The sequence below is a fragment of the Protopterus annectens genome, chromosome 13.part0 (assembly GCF_019279795.1).
Source record: "Protopterus annectens isolate FY-2018-M chromosome 13.part0, PAN1.0, whole genome shotgun sequence".
NCBI classification, from domain to species: Eukaryota; Metazoa; Chordata; order Ceratodontiformes; family Protopteridae; genus Protopterus; species Protopterus annectens.
The window spans coordinates 1,188,565,607-1,188,583,263 of record NC_056747.1 but is presented as its reverse complement, the minus strand read 5'-3'; the positions used below and the strand labels follow the sequence as shown (position 1 = coordinate 1,188,583,263).

The following is a 17,657-nucleotide window of genomic DNA, read 5'->3' as shown; positions in this document are numbered from 1 at the left end:
CCAGTGGTGGATAAAGATTACCTTTGGGCTGTTTTCAAATCAGAGGCCCCTTGCGCACAAAACAAGAAACATACATGCGTTCTTTGATACACCTTCCTGACTTTATTAAATTATATTCCTTGTATAACACAGCACACTTGTTAGACTTAAGTTAGAGTGCATTTTAAATTTGTTGTTTGAACATTTTTCCAGTAGGCAATGAAGCAAAACGCATGCACCAATAATGACAAAACTGCCCTATTCAGAACATTTCCATGATAACAGTCTACTTCTACACACAATATATATATATATATATATATATATATATATATATATATATATATATATATATATATATATATATATATATATATATATATATATATATATAAATACAAATACAGAATCACAGTAGTGTAAGCCATAGGCATGTTGCACAGCTTCTTGCACTTATTTTCAATTGGGGGGGGGGGCAAAAGGCCAGACACCAGGGACACATTTTAAACATTGCTTGTATAATTTTGGAAAGTTGCTTGCATAAAATGTTATGTTACCACTGTACATTTCACTGCCAAGTCTTGGACCCAGAACACTGTACACTACAGTCAGAGCAACATACCACTAAGCTGAATCACCAGTTTCCTGAAAGACAGGAAGAAAAACTTAAATGGCTATCATTTAGTGAATTCTGTTCTCACTCATCACCATAGCTCTCAACCTCCTAGCACAAAAATACAGAACAAAGCCAATAATGGGGTATACAGCCCCAAAATAGGGACACATTTCAAATACTGATCTTATAAACTTAGAAAATTGCTAGCATAAAAGGTTTTGTTTTACTACTCCTGAAAACCAGAGATTTAATGAGGAACAAAACAAAACAAAAATAAGAGGCATAAATTCACAAGTGATGGTGGCTAGGGACTTTAGGCTCTTTTTACCTGCACCCTAGGTGCAGGGTTTGAGCCTGTGTACCTCTAGCCACCAGATGTATCCTGTTGGGGGCATTTTCACACACACTAGTACCTTCATCCCGAATAGCTCTGCCATAAAGAAATCCACCTGCCCACCTGAATGTCTGCAGTTAAAAGAATATGAATCTGCGGCTCGGCTCTGGAGTTAACAAATTCTCCGGCGCCCGTGGTTTTATGTTATAAGATGCAGCCTCGTGACTGTAGAAAGTAGTTAAATCCCCAATAACCCACACCCAACAGGTCTTACAGGAAATCATACAACATACTCACATTTAATATTCATCTGAAATGCATTTTTGTTACTTATTTCTCAATTATTATAAGACTTAAATGGTCATCTGATATGTTTTTCACTAGCTGGATTACGTGATTTTAGAAACCATCTGTATGATTCAAAATGCTGAATATCTTATTTCAGTAATGGTATGAAATAGAAGATGGAGGTCTGATCTATGCCAAACAAACCTGGATTATCAGGGACCTGGCTTTATACCCTGAAAATGGAAATAATAGACTTCTGGGGTTAATACAGAAGGCACAGAACTTTCACACAAATGTTATGTAAGGGACTGAACTAAGCAATAATCCCCCAGAATGTTACTCTCATAGGTATAAAATGCATGTTCCATACGATTGGCTCCTTATCAAGGAATGTTCCGGTGTAAGGGAATATGATGCATGTTGGTTTGAGGTAAATAGATCAAAGGGAAAAACACACAAAAATTCATGCTCTGTGGTTTATGAAATGATAAAATGTAGCCACACCATCCTCAGAAATTAATATCCTCTTCATTATGGGTTAGGAGGGCGATAAGAAAGTATAACTTTGGACTGAAAATTACAATTGTGTCATTTATTTAACATCAATGAGTGGTAAAAGCCCTACACCATGTTCATATGAGGTATGTGAAGAGTTAAAGAAAGTCATATAAAGTCACAAATGCACAGATTATTTTACCAAATTTCTAACCTGTTTTGTGTTTTTTCCATTTAGATTGAATACACCCCAGATCAAATTGAAGGTAAGCATTCACTATAAGATTGTTAAAAAATTAAATTTAGATACTAAACAGTATTAAATACTACTTCACTGTCAAATTCAAAATTCTAACATGATATTTATTTGCAACATTATGAATATGAGTTGTATGGTTGACAAAACACAGTTCTCCTTCCATGAGACCACAGAGGTACCTAACCAAGAGGATTACTGGCCTCAAACAGTTGCCCTATGCAGCACGATTGAAAAAGCTAAGACTGTTCTCTGTTGCATACCACTTTCTCAGAGGCGATCTCTGTCTAACGTACAGAGCCATGTCCAACCCAGAATTCTTGAACATGCTCCATCTTAGCAAAACCAAATCTACTCAAGCTACACGCTCTAGGGATATAAACCTCAACACAACAATGAATAGTACATGCTGGAGGGATAGATTCCCTTTTCAGAGACTTCCCTTACTATGGAACAGGGTCCCGATCTATATAAGACAGAGCCCCTCACTATCACTCTTCAAGAGGAACCTTGATGAGTGGATGGGTAAAAGAGAGTTCACACCGGGGATCACACCAACAGCACTACTAGATAGGGGCCAAGGGTACTAGCTGCTAGTACAAGGGTCTAGGGAACTACTAAAGGGGCAGTGAATACCGCACAACATGGCTGAGCTAATATATGCCTTCGGGCAGATAGCCCAGTACCAACCTATGAACCTATGTAAACCTGGTATTCATATTCAAAGCAGAGGCAGGGTTTATGATTATACTTGTCACATGGAAATTTGTCCTGAACTGATAAATGATGCAAACTAATCACCAGATGATTTCACACCCAAGGACAGATGTGCAGTTTACCCTCATCACTCAGTCATCTGTACGTTTGTGCTACTTCCTAATTCAAATAATTGTTTCAAAAGCTTTGATCTCTTGTAAATTCCGCTTTTGTCTTGTTTTAGTTTATACAGGTTACATAATGCAAGTTAGAAATGAAAATTAAGAAATGCTGTAGTGGTCCACTTACAGAAAGCACAAAGAGACTTGAACACAGATGTTGTGTCTTGTTGTGTCTTTTCGGCTTTTCCCGGTTAGGGGTCGCCACAGCGGAACTCCGGTCTGCTAATGATTGGTAGTTGAGTTTTACGTGCAGAGTTACCAGCCCTGACACACAACCTTCACCGAAGGTACGCCCATTCACGCATGTCTCCACGCAGAAGACGCTCTAGCTGGGAATCAAACCGGAGAGCATCTTACTGCGATGTGATGCTTATTTCCTTTTATTGGACAAATAGTTTTTTGCAATTACTCAAGATTTTGGCCTATCAAGAGCCCTTCATCAGAAGTTATAAGAGTGAATATTAATAAAATTAAAAATATTTAATGAGATCTATTTCAGTTTCACTGCTATCTTGTATGCAGAGTGAGCAACTTTCATGATAACAGTTTTGCATCATGAGTACCAGGTAATACCGCCTAAATGGACAGATCTGTCTGTAGTCATTGTACATGCTGTATACTGGTTTACATTCAAGTAGTTCCTAAACTGCCTGTAATAACTACCCCTGCCTCTGTATTAGGTGAACTACCACCGTTTCCAGACAGAAATAATCATAACCCTTTCATTTGTCTGCTCTGTGAATGTATAAGCAGTACCCCTCCTTCCCACCCACTAACAGCTGTCACCTGTACCTGAAATATGGACGCTGGCTGCAGAAAAAACTCTTCCAACAAGATAGCAGTATTACTGCTATTGCTGTTAACATTTACTGACTTGAGCTAAAGTTTATGTGGTTATTGATGCAGACATCCACACAGTCTTGAACTAACCTTCAGGGAAATGGGAAAAATCCTGCCAGCCTTGGTGAAGCTTCCTTGATCAGTTACAGGATACGCGATAAGGGAAACAGGAAGGAATGAAAGTATTTGATATTAAGCATCAAACAAAAGCTCCAAAGTACAAGCAAATCATTGTAATTAAGTACAAGAGATTAAACAATTTGAATTTGTAGCAACTGTTGTGTGAGATATTTTACATATAACAAAAATAAGTGAACATATTAATAACGTTTTGTGTCACTTGTCAAAAAAGTATTAGTTTAAGGGTGTGCACACTCATGCAACCAGCTTATTGTACATTTTTTATTTTTTAATTTTTTCCCCTAAAACATTTGTTTGTTTTTCAATTGAATTGTACAGGTTATAGGTCACATTAAAGGTGGGAAAAGTTTTAAAATTATTTATTGTGGTCTCATTTTTTTATATCCCAAAAACCTGGCATTTTAACAGGGGTGTGTTCACTTTTTATATCCACTGTATGAACCAGTGGTTTATGTTGTCAGATCCAGGAAGGGTGTCAGTGGAAATATTTTTAAGTAGAACAGAGACTTCTTTGGAACATATGCATTTGAAGTGGAAGGGGGGTGAATGGTGACAGAGTGGCAATGCAAGATCTGTGGGAGGTGTGGAGTTTATGAATGAGAGATTGTTAAATTCTTTAAGGAAACTCTCTGGAAAAGGTTTTGCTGTACCACACTGAATGGTGTTTGCAGATAGGGTATCATGAGGAGGTTCTTTTCCTGTCAGTAGGTTAACCTCTTTCCAAACATGTTTGGGAGAATGTAAGAGTGTAATTTATTTATTTGTGCCTTCTGATGGACTTCTTTGCTAGGTTATGTGAGACTATAACAGAAGTGCACTTGTCAGTTGTGGGGGTCTGTTTTTATTTTTGCCTTGCTTCATCCTTTAGATTTAAAAATTGTTTAAGTTCAGAGGATAGCCATTCATTTTTGATGGGTTTATAAAGCCTGTGGATAAGTGAGTAGAATTTGTCTTACAACCAGAATAGTACGTTGATTAGGCTTACAGCTGTGTTATTAGAGTCATGTAAGGAGAGTATATACAGTATGTCACTCCAGAGAGCATCGATGTCTTCCACTCACCTACATATATAATCTATATTTCATGCAAAATATGCTACAGATTTGGAAAACTGCTCTAACTAAAACCCTCCCAAAGTAAAACCAGCCCAAAACATACCTCTCACTTCTGTCCAATATCCATCCTTCCAGTTCTGGGAAAACTTCTTGAAAAAGCTGAATGGAAAAAGGCTGCCATTATCCCCTTGTACAAAGGTGGTGCTACCAGTGACCCTGGGAACTATAGACCTATTAGCCTGACCAGCCTTATCTGCAAGGCCATGGAGCGAATCATCATGGACCTTATCAACAAAGACATTGGTAACCTCCAAACACTTTCCCCTACTCAATCTGGATTTGTCAAAGGAATATCTTGCCTGTTAAATGTGGTGGACTTCTTCGAGACAGTCACCAAGGCCCTTGATGAGGGGAAATCTGTGCATACAGCCTGCCTAGACTTAGCCAAGGCTTTTGACACTATCCCCCACTCAGGCATAATTGACAAACTCACCCAGCTAGCTATCATCCCATATATCATTAGATGGGTCGCAACTGGCTCACTGATAGAACCCATATAGTAAAAATAGGGGAATACACCTCCAACAGCAGACCTGTAACCAATGGTGTTCCACAAGGATCAGTCCTGGGACCCCTACTGCTTGGAATCTATTTCTCTGAAGTACAAGGTAAAACTAAAGGTCTGTGGCTGACAAATTTGCTGATGACTGCAAACTGGGAGCAGTCATAGAATGTCCAAATGATGTCAACATCCTACAAGAGGGTCTTACACAAGCAAATTACTGGTGCCAAAGTCATGGCCTTAAACTCAATGCAAAAAAATGTATTATCATCCATTTTGGTAAGAGTGATGGTCCTGATAACTACCACATCAATAACAACACCCTAAGTACACACTCAGTGGTGAGAGACCTGGGCATACAAGTTGACAGCAACCTTACCTTTGATCACCATGTCTCCACAGTGGTAAGAATGGCATTCTATATTGCTCATTTCATAAGTAAGGGCATTGCCTCCAAAAAAAAAAAAAGAATTTATAACCTCCCTGTACTCTTCCCTCATCAAGCCAATTGGAGTACAGTGCCCCTTTTGGTATGTACCTTTCCAAGCACGTGCAGCAATTGGAGAGACCACAAAAGTTCCTCACAAAGAAAATTCAAGGTCTTCAGCATCTGAAATGTTAAAAATATATATAAAATATATAAAAATATACCAAGAACTTCCCAGGTATATTCTGACAGAAATCTTGTTCTTAAATATATATATATATATATATATATATATATATATATATATATATATATATATATATACACACATGAACATAATAATAGAGAACTAATACTATCCAATTCATTTAAACTTACATTTCCTATTTTTAAGGGCAGGTTTCAGGGGAATGCTATCACTGAGTCCAGGGGGAACATGAGCCTGTAGTTTAATAATCCATTTAGTTTCCGCTTGCTCAGTATAATTCTCAATATCACCCCCCTCTACTATTAAGTAAGGTAACATGTATTACTGAAAATCTAAAAGTATGCATAACATTATTTTGTAAGACATGCTTTGAAAGTGCATTAATTTCAGACTTAATGCGAATTTGATAAAGATGTTCCCTCACCCTTTCTAACCATCTATCAGTTTTGCCAATGTAAAAAGCAGTGCAGGAGGTGCAGATAGCAATATAAACCACGTTTGGTATCACAGTTAGCATTAATATTAAATGTAAATACTTGATTGGTTACTGGATGTACAAACATATTAATATTAGATATATAGCAGCAAAAGTTACATTTATTACATGAATGAGTTCCATTAACGGTAATGGGTCCTGATGTTGACCTCACTATTGGTCTCATCGGGGGGTTTAGTGGGTCTTTATGAACTTTAGGCAACCCCTGAATAATTTTAATTGCAAATTCCTTACAAAAAGTTTGTCAAACTTTTTGTAAGGAATTTGCAATTAAAATTACTATTTACTGATAATAGTTCAAGAACTTTGAATAAACAGTTTAAGAAACCCAGTCTTTATGTACCTAATTTACATCCTTTACTTGATGTTTTTAATAAAATAGTAGAAAGAGATATTTACTCATTAAGCAGAGACGTAGAGGTTTATATGAAGAAAAATAATCTGACTCTTAGACAAACTTGAGCAATGCATGATTTGATGAATGACAGAAATATTTCTATCAGACCGGCAGATAAGGGAGGCCCTATCTTGATAATGGATAAAGTGTTTTATGGTTTTTGTATGAATGAAATGTTAAAAGATATACATTTTTATAGTTCAATTTCTAATTTAGAGATTCAGAAACTTATAGCGAGGGTACATAGTACATTAGATGACATGTACAAAATGGGCATAATAGATTCTGAGTTGTATGAGTTTTTTCTAGTGGAAAGTCCTATTATTCCTATAATTCAGGGGTTGCTTAAAGTTCATAAAGACCCAGTAAACCCCCCGATGAGACCAATAGTCTTTGGTCGAGGATGGGTCACAGAACCCCTATCCATTTTTATTGAGAAAATCTTAAGACCCCTAGTGGACTTAAATCAATTTGTATTAAAAGACTCTAAACAATTTCTATTGGATTTTTATGAAGGAATTAAACACCTGCTTGAAAATTCTTCATTTTTCATGGTTACGATGGATGTTAAATTGTTATTCACTAACATCCCTAATGAACTGGGTTTGGAAAGCATCCAGACCTACTTAACTTTACATTCTGACATGTAACCGAAGAGAATAGATTTTCTTTGTTCGCTAATAGAAATGGTTTTAGAAAGTAATGTGTTTATTTTTAATCAGGACTTATATTTACAAAAGGATGGCGTAGCTATGGGCACCTCGTATGCCAATAGCTACGCCAACTAGTTATGGCTTTATAGGAAGAACAGAAACTTTTTCACCTAGGATTATACCAAAGTCATGTACCCTTCTATAGATGTTTTGTTGACGATTTGTTTTTTCTTTGGACGGGCACTTCGGAAGAGTTAGAAAGATTTGAAAAGGAAATCAATTCTTTAACATCCTTTTTGAAATTTACTATGGTTTATTGCAGGAATAATATCACATTTTTAGATGTATCAATTTGGTGGTTGGAGAATGGACAGATTAACACAGGTGTACATAGGAAATCTTGCCATAAAAATACACTCTTACACAGAGATAGTATGCATCCTAATCACATCTTCTCTAATATTGTTAAAGGACAAGCTATTAGAGAGTCAAGGTTGAATCCTATATGGCACGATTTTGAAGATGAATTGAATGATTTGGGTGCAAGGTCATGTGATAGAATTTATAAATTAACAGAAATAGAGAGAGGCTTTTTATATACTAAGGATATTAGAACAGATAGAGCATGCCCCATTTTTTCTGAAGCGGGTATGGAGGTTTATAGTGCAGACAGAATTGATACATCCACGAATGTGAGTAAGCAGCAGAAAATGGCTTTATTTTTTACCCAGGACATCCAATCAATTAAGGGAATAATTAGTAAACATTGGGATTTACTTACAATAGATCCGGAGATTAAGAAGTTAGTAGGAGCCAAATTCAGCCATCAAGAAACACTGATTCTCTAATTTCAGGGTCAAAAACGTTAATACTCTCCCAGACGCCTAAACTCTTTTTAAAAAGAGCCTATATTTATTGATCTTTGGACAGTAAACTGGAAGTTTGTTCCACACTAATGCTATTCTCTTTGTAATATAGTTATACAGTAAGGTAGAGTTAATTCTTGCTACATCAAAATTCATATTACCATGTGTGTGTGTGTGTGTGTGTGTGTGTGTGTGTGTGTGTGTGTGTGTGTGTGTGTGTGTGTAATATTATTATTATAAATACACCAAGTAATAACTAACACCACAAGCAGATGAGCGACCTCGAACAGAAAGATATAAAAATTCAATATAAGAAGTATAAAACAGTTACTGTTCATGGTCAATCCAGGCTGTCAGCACCAAATAAAACTCAAAGTTCCCTCGAGTACGTATCTTCAGACCTTCAGTCAAATACCATAGAGCCTATGCAGGCTCAAACTTAGTTTTCTTGAAAAACAGATAAATCCAAACTCGAATATCAGCCCAAATACTAAAAAAACTCCTTTATTAACGGCAAATACAATCGGTAAGCGCTTTCGCTATACAGCTTTTTCAAACCTTTACAAATCAATAATATCTAATGCTTATATATAGCTTCCTTGGTAAAACAATAAAACAATTAACCAATTAATTGATTAGCTGCTTAAAGAAATACTAGCACTAGAAAACTTATGGCTCCATTACAGACTTGGTATTAAAAATTTTAAATATCTATTTTGAAAGCTCACAATAAACCATTAAAAATATGAAATGTTAAAAATATATATAAAATATATAAAAATATACCAAGAACTTCCCAGGTATATTCTGACAGAAATCTTGTTCTTAAATATATATATACATGAACATAATAATAGAGAACTAATACTATCCAATTCATTTAAACTTGCATTTCCTATTTTTAAGGGCAGGTTTCAGGGGAATGCTATCACTGAGTCCAGGGGGAACATGAGCCTGTAGTTTAATAATCCATTTAGTTTCCGCTTGCACAGTATAATTCTCAATATCACCCCCTCTACTATTAAGTAAGGTAACATGTATTACTGAAAATCTAAAAGTATGCATAACATTATTTTGTAAGACATGCTTTGAAAGTGCATTAATTTCAGACTTAATGCGAATTTGATAAAGATGTTCCCTCACCCTTTCTTTTAACCATCTATCAGTTTTGCCAATGTAAAAAGCAGTGCAGGAGGTGCAGATAGCAATATAAACCACATGTTTGGTATCACAGTTAGCATTAATATTAAACGTAAATACTTGATTGGTTACTGGATGTACAAACATATTAATATTAGATATATAGCAGCAAAAGTTACATTTATTACATGAATGAGTTCCATTAAAGGTAATGGGTCCTGATGTTGACATATGGTTAGGGAAACATAACAACCTATGTAGATTCTTCTTGTTTTTAAAAATAAATTGAGGCTGTTCTCCTACTAACTTCTTAATCTCCGGATCTATTGTAAGTAAATCCCAATGTTTACTAATTATTCCCTTAATTGATTGGATGTCCTGGGTAAAAAATAAAGCCATTTTCTGCTGCTTACTCACATTCGTGGATGTATCAATTCTGTCTGCACTATAAACCTCCATACCTGCTTCAGAAAAAAATGGGGCATGCTCTATCTGTTCTAGTATCCTTAGTATATAAAAAGCCTCTCTCTATTTCTGTTAATTTATAACTTCTATCACATAACCTTGCACCCAAATAATTCAATTCATCTTCAAAATCGCGCCATATAGGATTCAACCTTGACGCTCTAATAGCTTGTCCTTTAACAATATTAGAGAAGATGTGATTAGGATGCATACTATCTCTGCGTAAGAGTGTATTTTTATGGCAAGATTTCCTATGTACACCTGTGTTAATCTGTCCATTCTCCAACCGCCAAATTGATACATCTAAAAATGTGATATTATTCCTGGAACAAACCATAGTAAATTTCAAAAAGGATGTTAGAGAATTGACTTCCTTTTCAAATCTTTCTAACTCTTCCGAAGTGACTGTCCAAAGAAAAAACAAATTGTCAACAAAACGTCTATAGAAGGGTACATGACTTTGGTATAATCCTAGGTGAAAAAGTTTCTGTTCTTCCCATAAAGCCATAACGAAGTTGGCGTAGCTATTGGCACACGAGGTGCCCATAGCTATGCCATCCTTTTGTAAATATAAGTCCCAATTAAAAATAAACACATTACTTTCTAAAACCATTTCTATTAGCGAACAAAGAAAATCTATTCTCTTCGGTAACATGTCAGAATGTAAAGTTAAGTAGGTCTGGATGCTTTCCAAACCCAGTTCATTAGGGATGTTAGTGAATAACGATTTAGCATCCATCGTAACCATGAAAAATGAAGAATTTTCAGGCAGATGTTTAATTCCTTCATAAAAATCCAATAGAAATTGTTTAGAGACTTTTAATACAAATTGATTTAAGTCCACTAGGGGTTTTAAGATTTTCTGAATAAAAATGGATAGGGGTTCTGTGACCCATCCTCGACCAAAGACTATTGGTCTCATCGGGGGGTTTACTGGGTCTTTATGAACTTTAGGCAACCCCTGAATAATTTTAATTGCAAATTCCTTACAAAATGTTTGTCAAACTTTTTGTAAGGAATTTGCAATTAAAATTACTATTTACTGAAAATAGTTCAAGAACTTTGAATAAACAGTTTAAGAAACCCAGTCTCTATGTACCTAATTTACATCCTTTACTTGATGTTTTTAATAAAATAGTAGAAAGAGATATTTACTCATTAAGCAGAGATGTAGAGGTTCATATGAAGAAAAATAATCTGACTCTTAGACAAACTAGAGCAATGCATGATTTGATGAATGACAGAAATATTTCTATCAGACCGGCAGATAAGGGAGGCCCTATCTTGATAATGGATAAAGTGTTTTATGATTTGTGTATGAATGAAATGTTAAAATATATACATTTTTATAGTCCAATTTCTAATTTAGAGACTCAGAAACTTATAGCGAGTGTACATAGTACATTAGATGACATGTACAAAATGGGCATAATAGATTCTGAGTTGTATGAGTTTTTTCTAGTGGAAAGTCCTATTATTCCTATTATTCAGGGGTTGCTTAAAGTTCATAAAGACCCAGTAAACCCCCCGATGAGACCAATAGTCTTTGGTCGAGGATGGGTCACAGAACCCCTATCCATTTTTATTGAGAAAATCTTAAGACCCCCTAGTGGACTTAAATCAATTTGTATTAAAAGACTCAACAATTTCTATTGGATTTTTATGAAGGAATTAAACATCTGCCTGAAAATTCTTCATTTTTCATGGTTACGATGGATGTTAAATCATTATTCACTAACATCCCTAATGAACTGGGTTTGGAAAGCATACAGACCTACTTAACTTTACATTCTGACATGTTACCAAAGAGAATAGATTTTCTTTGTTCGCTAATAGAAATGGTTTTAGAAAGTAATGTGTTTATTTTTAATCAGGACTTATATTTACAAAAGGATGGCATAGCTATGGGCACCTCGTGTGCCAATAGCTACGCCAACTTAGTTATGGCTTTATGGGAAGAACAGAAACTTTTTCACCTAGGATTATACCAAAGTCATGTACCCTTCTATAGACGTTTTGTTGACGATTTGTTTTTTCTTTGGACGGGCACTTCGGAAGAGTTAGAAAGATTTGAAAAGGAAGTCAATTCTCTAACATCCTTTTTGAAATTTACTATGGTTTATTCCAGGAATAACATCACATTTTTAGATGTATCAATTTGCTGGTTGGAGAATGGACAGATTAACACAGGTGTACATAGGAAATCTTGCCATAAAAATACACTCTTACACAGAGATAGTATGCATCCTAATCACATCTTCTCTAATATTGTTAAAGGACAAGCTATTAGAGCATCAAGGTTGAATCCTATATGGTGCGATTTTGAAGATGAATTGAATGATTTGGGTGCAAGGTCATGTGATAGAAGTTATAAATTAACAGAAATAGAGAGAGGCTTTTTATATACTAAGGATATTAGAATAGATAGAGCATGCCCCATTTTTTTCTGAAGCAGGTATGGAGGTTTATAGTGCAGACAGAATTGATACATCCACGAATGTGAGTAAGCAGCAGAAAATGGCTTTATTTTTTACCCAGGACATCCAATCAATTAAGGGAATAATTAGTAAACATTGGGATTTACTTACAATAGATCCGGAGATTAAGAAGTTAGTAGGAGAACAGCCTCAATTTATTTTTAAAAACAAGAAGAATCTACATAGGTTGTTATGTTTCCCTAACCATATGTCAACATCAGGACCCATTACCTTTAATGGAACTCATTCATGTAATAAATGTAACTTTTGCTGCTATATATCTAATATTAATATGTTTGTACATCCAGTAACCAATCAAGTATTTACGTTTAATATTAATGCTAACTGTGATACCAAACATGTGGTTTATATTGCTATCTGCACCTCCTGCACTGCTTTTTACATTGGCAAAACTGATAGATGGTTAAAAGAAAGGGTGAGGGAACATCTTTATCAAATTCGCATTAAGTCTGAAATTAATGCACTTTCAAAGCATGTCTTACAAAATAATGTTATGCATACTTTTAGATTTTCAGTAATACATTTTACCTTACTTAATAGTAGAGGGGGTGATATTGAGAATTATACTGAGCAAGCGGAAACTAAATGGATTATTAAACTACAGGCTCATGTTCCCCCTGGACTCAGTGATAGCATTCCCCTGAAACCTGCCCTTAAAAATAGGAAATGTAAGTTTAAATGAACTGGATAGTATTAGTTCTCTATTATTATGTTCATGTATATATATATTTAAGAACAAGATTTCTGTCAGAATATACCTGGGAAGTTCTTGGTATATTTTTATATATTTTATATATATTTTTAACATTTCATATTTTTAATGGTTTATTGTGAGCTTTCAAAATACATATTTAAATTTTTTAATACCAAGTCTGTAATGGAGCCATGTGTTTTCTAGTGCTAGTATTTCTTTAAGCAGCTAATCAATTAATTGGTTAATTGTTTTATTGTTTTACCAAGGAAGCTATATATAAGCATTAGATATTATTGATTTGTAAAGGTTTGAAAATGCTGTATAGCAAAAGCGCTTACCGACTGTATTTGCTGTTAATAAAGGAGTGTTTTTAGTATTTGGGCTGATATTCGAGTTTGGATTTATCTGTTTTTCAAGAAAACTAAGTTTGAGCCTGCATAGGCTCTATGGTATTTGACTGAAGGTCTGAAGAGACGTACACGAGGGAACTTCGAGTTTTATTTGGTGCTGACAGCCTGGATTGACCGTGAACAGTAACTGTTTTATGCTTCTTTTATTATTATAAATGCTCATATTTAATATAATTTGTTGTATAAGAAATCCCCATTTGAGCTGTTTGGGTTTGAACCTTTTTACTTTATTACTAGTAGCTGAAGTGTTTGAGGGATATGTTTGTGTGTGTATGTGTGTGTGTGTGTGTGTGTGTGTGTGTGTGTGTGTGTGTGTGTGTGTGTGTGTGTGTGTGTGTGTGTGTGTGTGTGTGTGTGTGTGTGTGTGTGTGTGTGTGTGTGTGTGTGTGTGTATGTTTATGGGTCTATATTATTTCATTGAAAACTCATTTCATCGAAGCCTAATTCATAAACACATATTCACTGAAAGCTCACTTCACTGAAAACCCAATTCACTGAAAGCTCAACTCACTGAAAACTCATTTCGTTGAAAGGTATATATGGCATTTTTCCCACTGTTGTGCAATCCTGGAGTTAGTATATTAAGTAAGGGGGGTGTGGGGGCACAGCCCCCCACATTGGGGGGTGTGGGGGGCATAGCCCCCCACATATTGTAAATATTTTAAAGTATATAGATGGATACTTACAAGTGTAATGAATAAATTCTTCCAGAACAGAACGTACAACCAATTTATGTGGGGGGCTTTGCCCCCCACCCCACACCCGATTTTGGGGGGTTGTGCCCCCCACACACACACACACATTTATTTTATATACTAACTCCAAGATCGCACAACAGTGGGTAATAGGCCATATATACCTTTCAACGAAATGAGTTTCAGTGAATTGGGTTTTCAGTGAATTGAGCTTTCATTGAATATGTGTCTATGAATTAAGCTTCAATGAAATGAGTTTTTAATGAAATGATATAGACCCTGTATGTATATATGTGTGTATATACACAGTATATAGACAGATAGTTGAGAAGAAGCTATAGATGAGAAAAGAGTCCAACTGGACATTCCTAGACTTGGAGAAAGCATATGACAATGTCCCAAGAAAGCTGATTTGGGCAGTGGTTTGAGGTTCCAGAAACATTTGTAGAATTAGTACAGGCTATGTACAAGGACCCAATGATTCAGGTATGAACAGTGTTCGGCCTCACAGAGAGGTACCCATTGGGAGTGGTTGTACACCACAGCTCAGCTCTGAGCCCACTGCTGTTCATACTGGTGATGGACTACATTAGCATACAGGTTGGAGGGGACAGATCACCAAAGTTACTGTGTGCAGATGATGTGGCATTACAGGCAGAGCTGAGCAAGAACTTCAGCAAAGTATAGGGAAATGGAATCAAAACTGAAGGCACCTGGGATGAAACTAAGCACAAATAAGACAGTGGTAATGGCAGCAAATTGGGGAAATGATGCTGAAAATTGAGATAGAAGGGAAGATAGTGGAACAGGTAAATAGTTTCAAGTATCTGAGAGTGGTTAATGAGGAAAAGGGAAGTCTGAATGAAGAGGTCAAAGCTAGAATCAGAGGGGCTGCAGCTCAGGTGTAGTCTATGACAGAAGATTGCCAAAAAAGGTGAAAAGTAAGGTGTACAAGACAGTGGTATGACCAGTACTAACGTATGGTACAGAAACCTGGGCAGTAAAGGCAGAACAGATGAAGAAGCTACAGGTGATGGAAATGAAGTGCCTGAGAAGGGTGGTAGGATGCACACTGTGGGACAGACGAAGAAATGAGAACATAAGAGTAGAAGCCAAAGTAGCTCCAATTGTAGAAAAGATAAAAGAGAACAGATTACAGTGGTTTGGACATGTGCAGTAAAGTAGAAGACAATCTGGTAAAGAAGATTTGGGACATACAGAAAGAAGGTAAGAGGAAACAAGGACATCCAGCAAAGAGGTGGATGGATTGTGTGAAAGAAGATCTGCAACAGTCAGGCATCTGTGTTGATGAAGGTAGGAGTGTGGCAGTGAATCGAGAGAGATGGTGACAGTTAACACGATACTCCAACCCCATACAGAAAATGGGAAAGAAGGGGGCTGATGATGATGATGATGATACACAGTACACACACACACACACACACACACACACACACACACACACACACACACACACACACACACACACATTGTTTCCCAGTGGAGCTAATGATATGTTTCTAGTGCCAGTACCACTTTTCCTGCCATTATAGTAACTCACTGCCATGCACTTGACTAATCTAGCACACAAAGAGTATACTTACTCTCCACTCTTAAAATAAGCCAGATCTAATGTAATCATTTGCTAGCTATGGCTAAAGATGTCATTCTTCAAAAGAAGAAGCCAACTATTAATAAATCACCAAACAATCACACATGCTCTTATAGCAATAAATCAAATACCAGCCATGAGATGGTGAAGTTGAAAAATGAAATTCTTAAAATTATTAAAATTGGACATTGCACATTGAATATTGAATATATATGCAGATAAAGTAATATTCAGAACAACACATTATAAAAGATTTGAATAGACAGATGGCAATTAGAAAAAAAAGCATTAGCTGTCAGTAATTTGATCATGATACTACAGCTAGCTGAAGGTTTATTGTAGCCTACCTACTTCTGATTTTTAAAAACATTTAGCAGTTGTAGAAAATGCAAAGGCAATAGTCTACGCACATGATCTCTCAGTCCAGGTAACTAGCTGGACTTTGAACAGTTATCTTTGATATTAGAACAGTAGTACCTGCAGAATGTGCAAGGGGATGTCCTGGAACAAATTATAACTGGCAGTTATTCAGACAGCACTGTAGCACTCGGTGTTATGACAAATACCCCTCCCCCCATACTTAGCTAAGCATTTTAATTTCTTACATTTCCTTTAAAGTTTATGTTTTAAATGTAAGCATCCTGTTTAGGGCATCACTTAGCTCTTTAGGAAGTGTTAGTAGGATAATGTACCTTTAGACAGGATGTAAACAATAAACTATGAAAACATACAGAAGAAGCATTTTTGGAGTCCGAGCCTTGCAGCATCTTTACTGGAATATATATATATATATATATATATATATATATATATATATATATATATATATATTTATATTTTTTTTTTTTTGCATTTTACAATAAGGTACACAGACTTGATATGTTCCGGTCCTCAGTGATTTCTTCTCCAGCCAGTGGCCCCTTGAAGATCTGTGGCAGGACGTCTGCCAACATACTGGTCATATTTCTGAGCACACTAGGAACATAAAGTGTAAATATAATGAATGTGTAAATAATAAAGGAAAGATGGGAAAGTGTTAATATAATAAAGAAACCTCATCTGGTTTCTGTGTTTTCTCCTGCCTTAGGTAGACAGTTCTTGCTCAGCCTCCACCTTATTATATAACTGTCCACTATTCTCCTCATTCTGACTACCTCAGCCAGTTATGGCACCATCTCTTTGATTCCCTACTTGAAAACTGTTTGTTAATATCCATGTAATGGTTAGAGTGACAATTTTGCACTGAGAGGGTTTGTGGTCTGCACTGTAGTGGCAGAACAGGTAGCTTACATCCTTCTAGGTTGGGAACTGCTGATTGAGGGCTCAGTGTCTGTTATTCTAAAAGTGTATTAATTCTGGTTTAAGCACTTGGGCTTTCAGGCCAGTTATTTTACATTAAGAGGGTTCGTGGTCTGCACTCTTGTGGGAGGAGAGGCTGGACTCTGCCCTTCTGAGCTGGGAATTTCTGGTTGAAGGCTTATAGTGCATGCATATCTGAACTGCTTCTTACTGAAGTTGGTGCGCCTTGTTTGCTGTGGCATAGACTGGATTCGGGCCTACTGGATCTAGCTTTGTTTGTGTAACTTGAGCACTAATCCAGGCATTCTCTAAAGTATTCAATTGCATTTATTACTGCTTGGTAGTAACTTGAT

At 36.1% G+C, this 17,657-nt stretch overlaps 1 protein-coding gene across 1 annotated transcript in view; it reads left to right on the top strand.

Annotated features, from left to right (window-relative positions):
• MYL4 (myosin light chain 4) overlaps positions 1-17,657 on the top strand; it is a 75,070-nt gene that overhangs the window by 28,520 nt on the left and 28,893 nt on the right. The window contains exon 2 of the mRNA XM_044055190.1: positions 1,951-1,978. Coding sequence (XP_043911125.1) covers positions 1,951-1,978 — 28 coding nt within the window. The remainder of the gene's footprint in view (positions 1-1,950; positions 1,979-17,657) is intronic.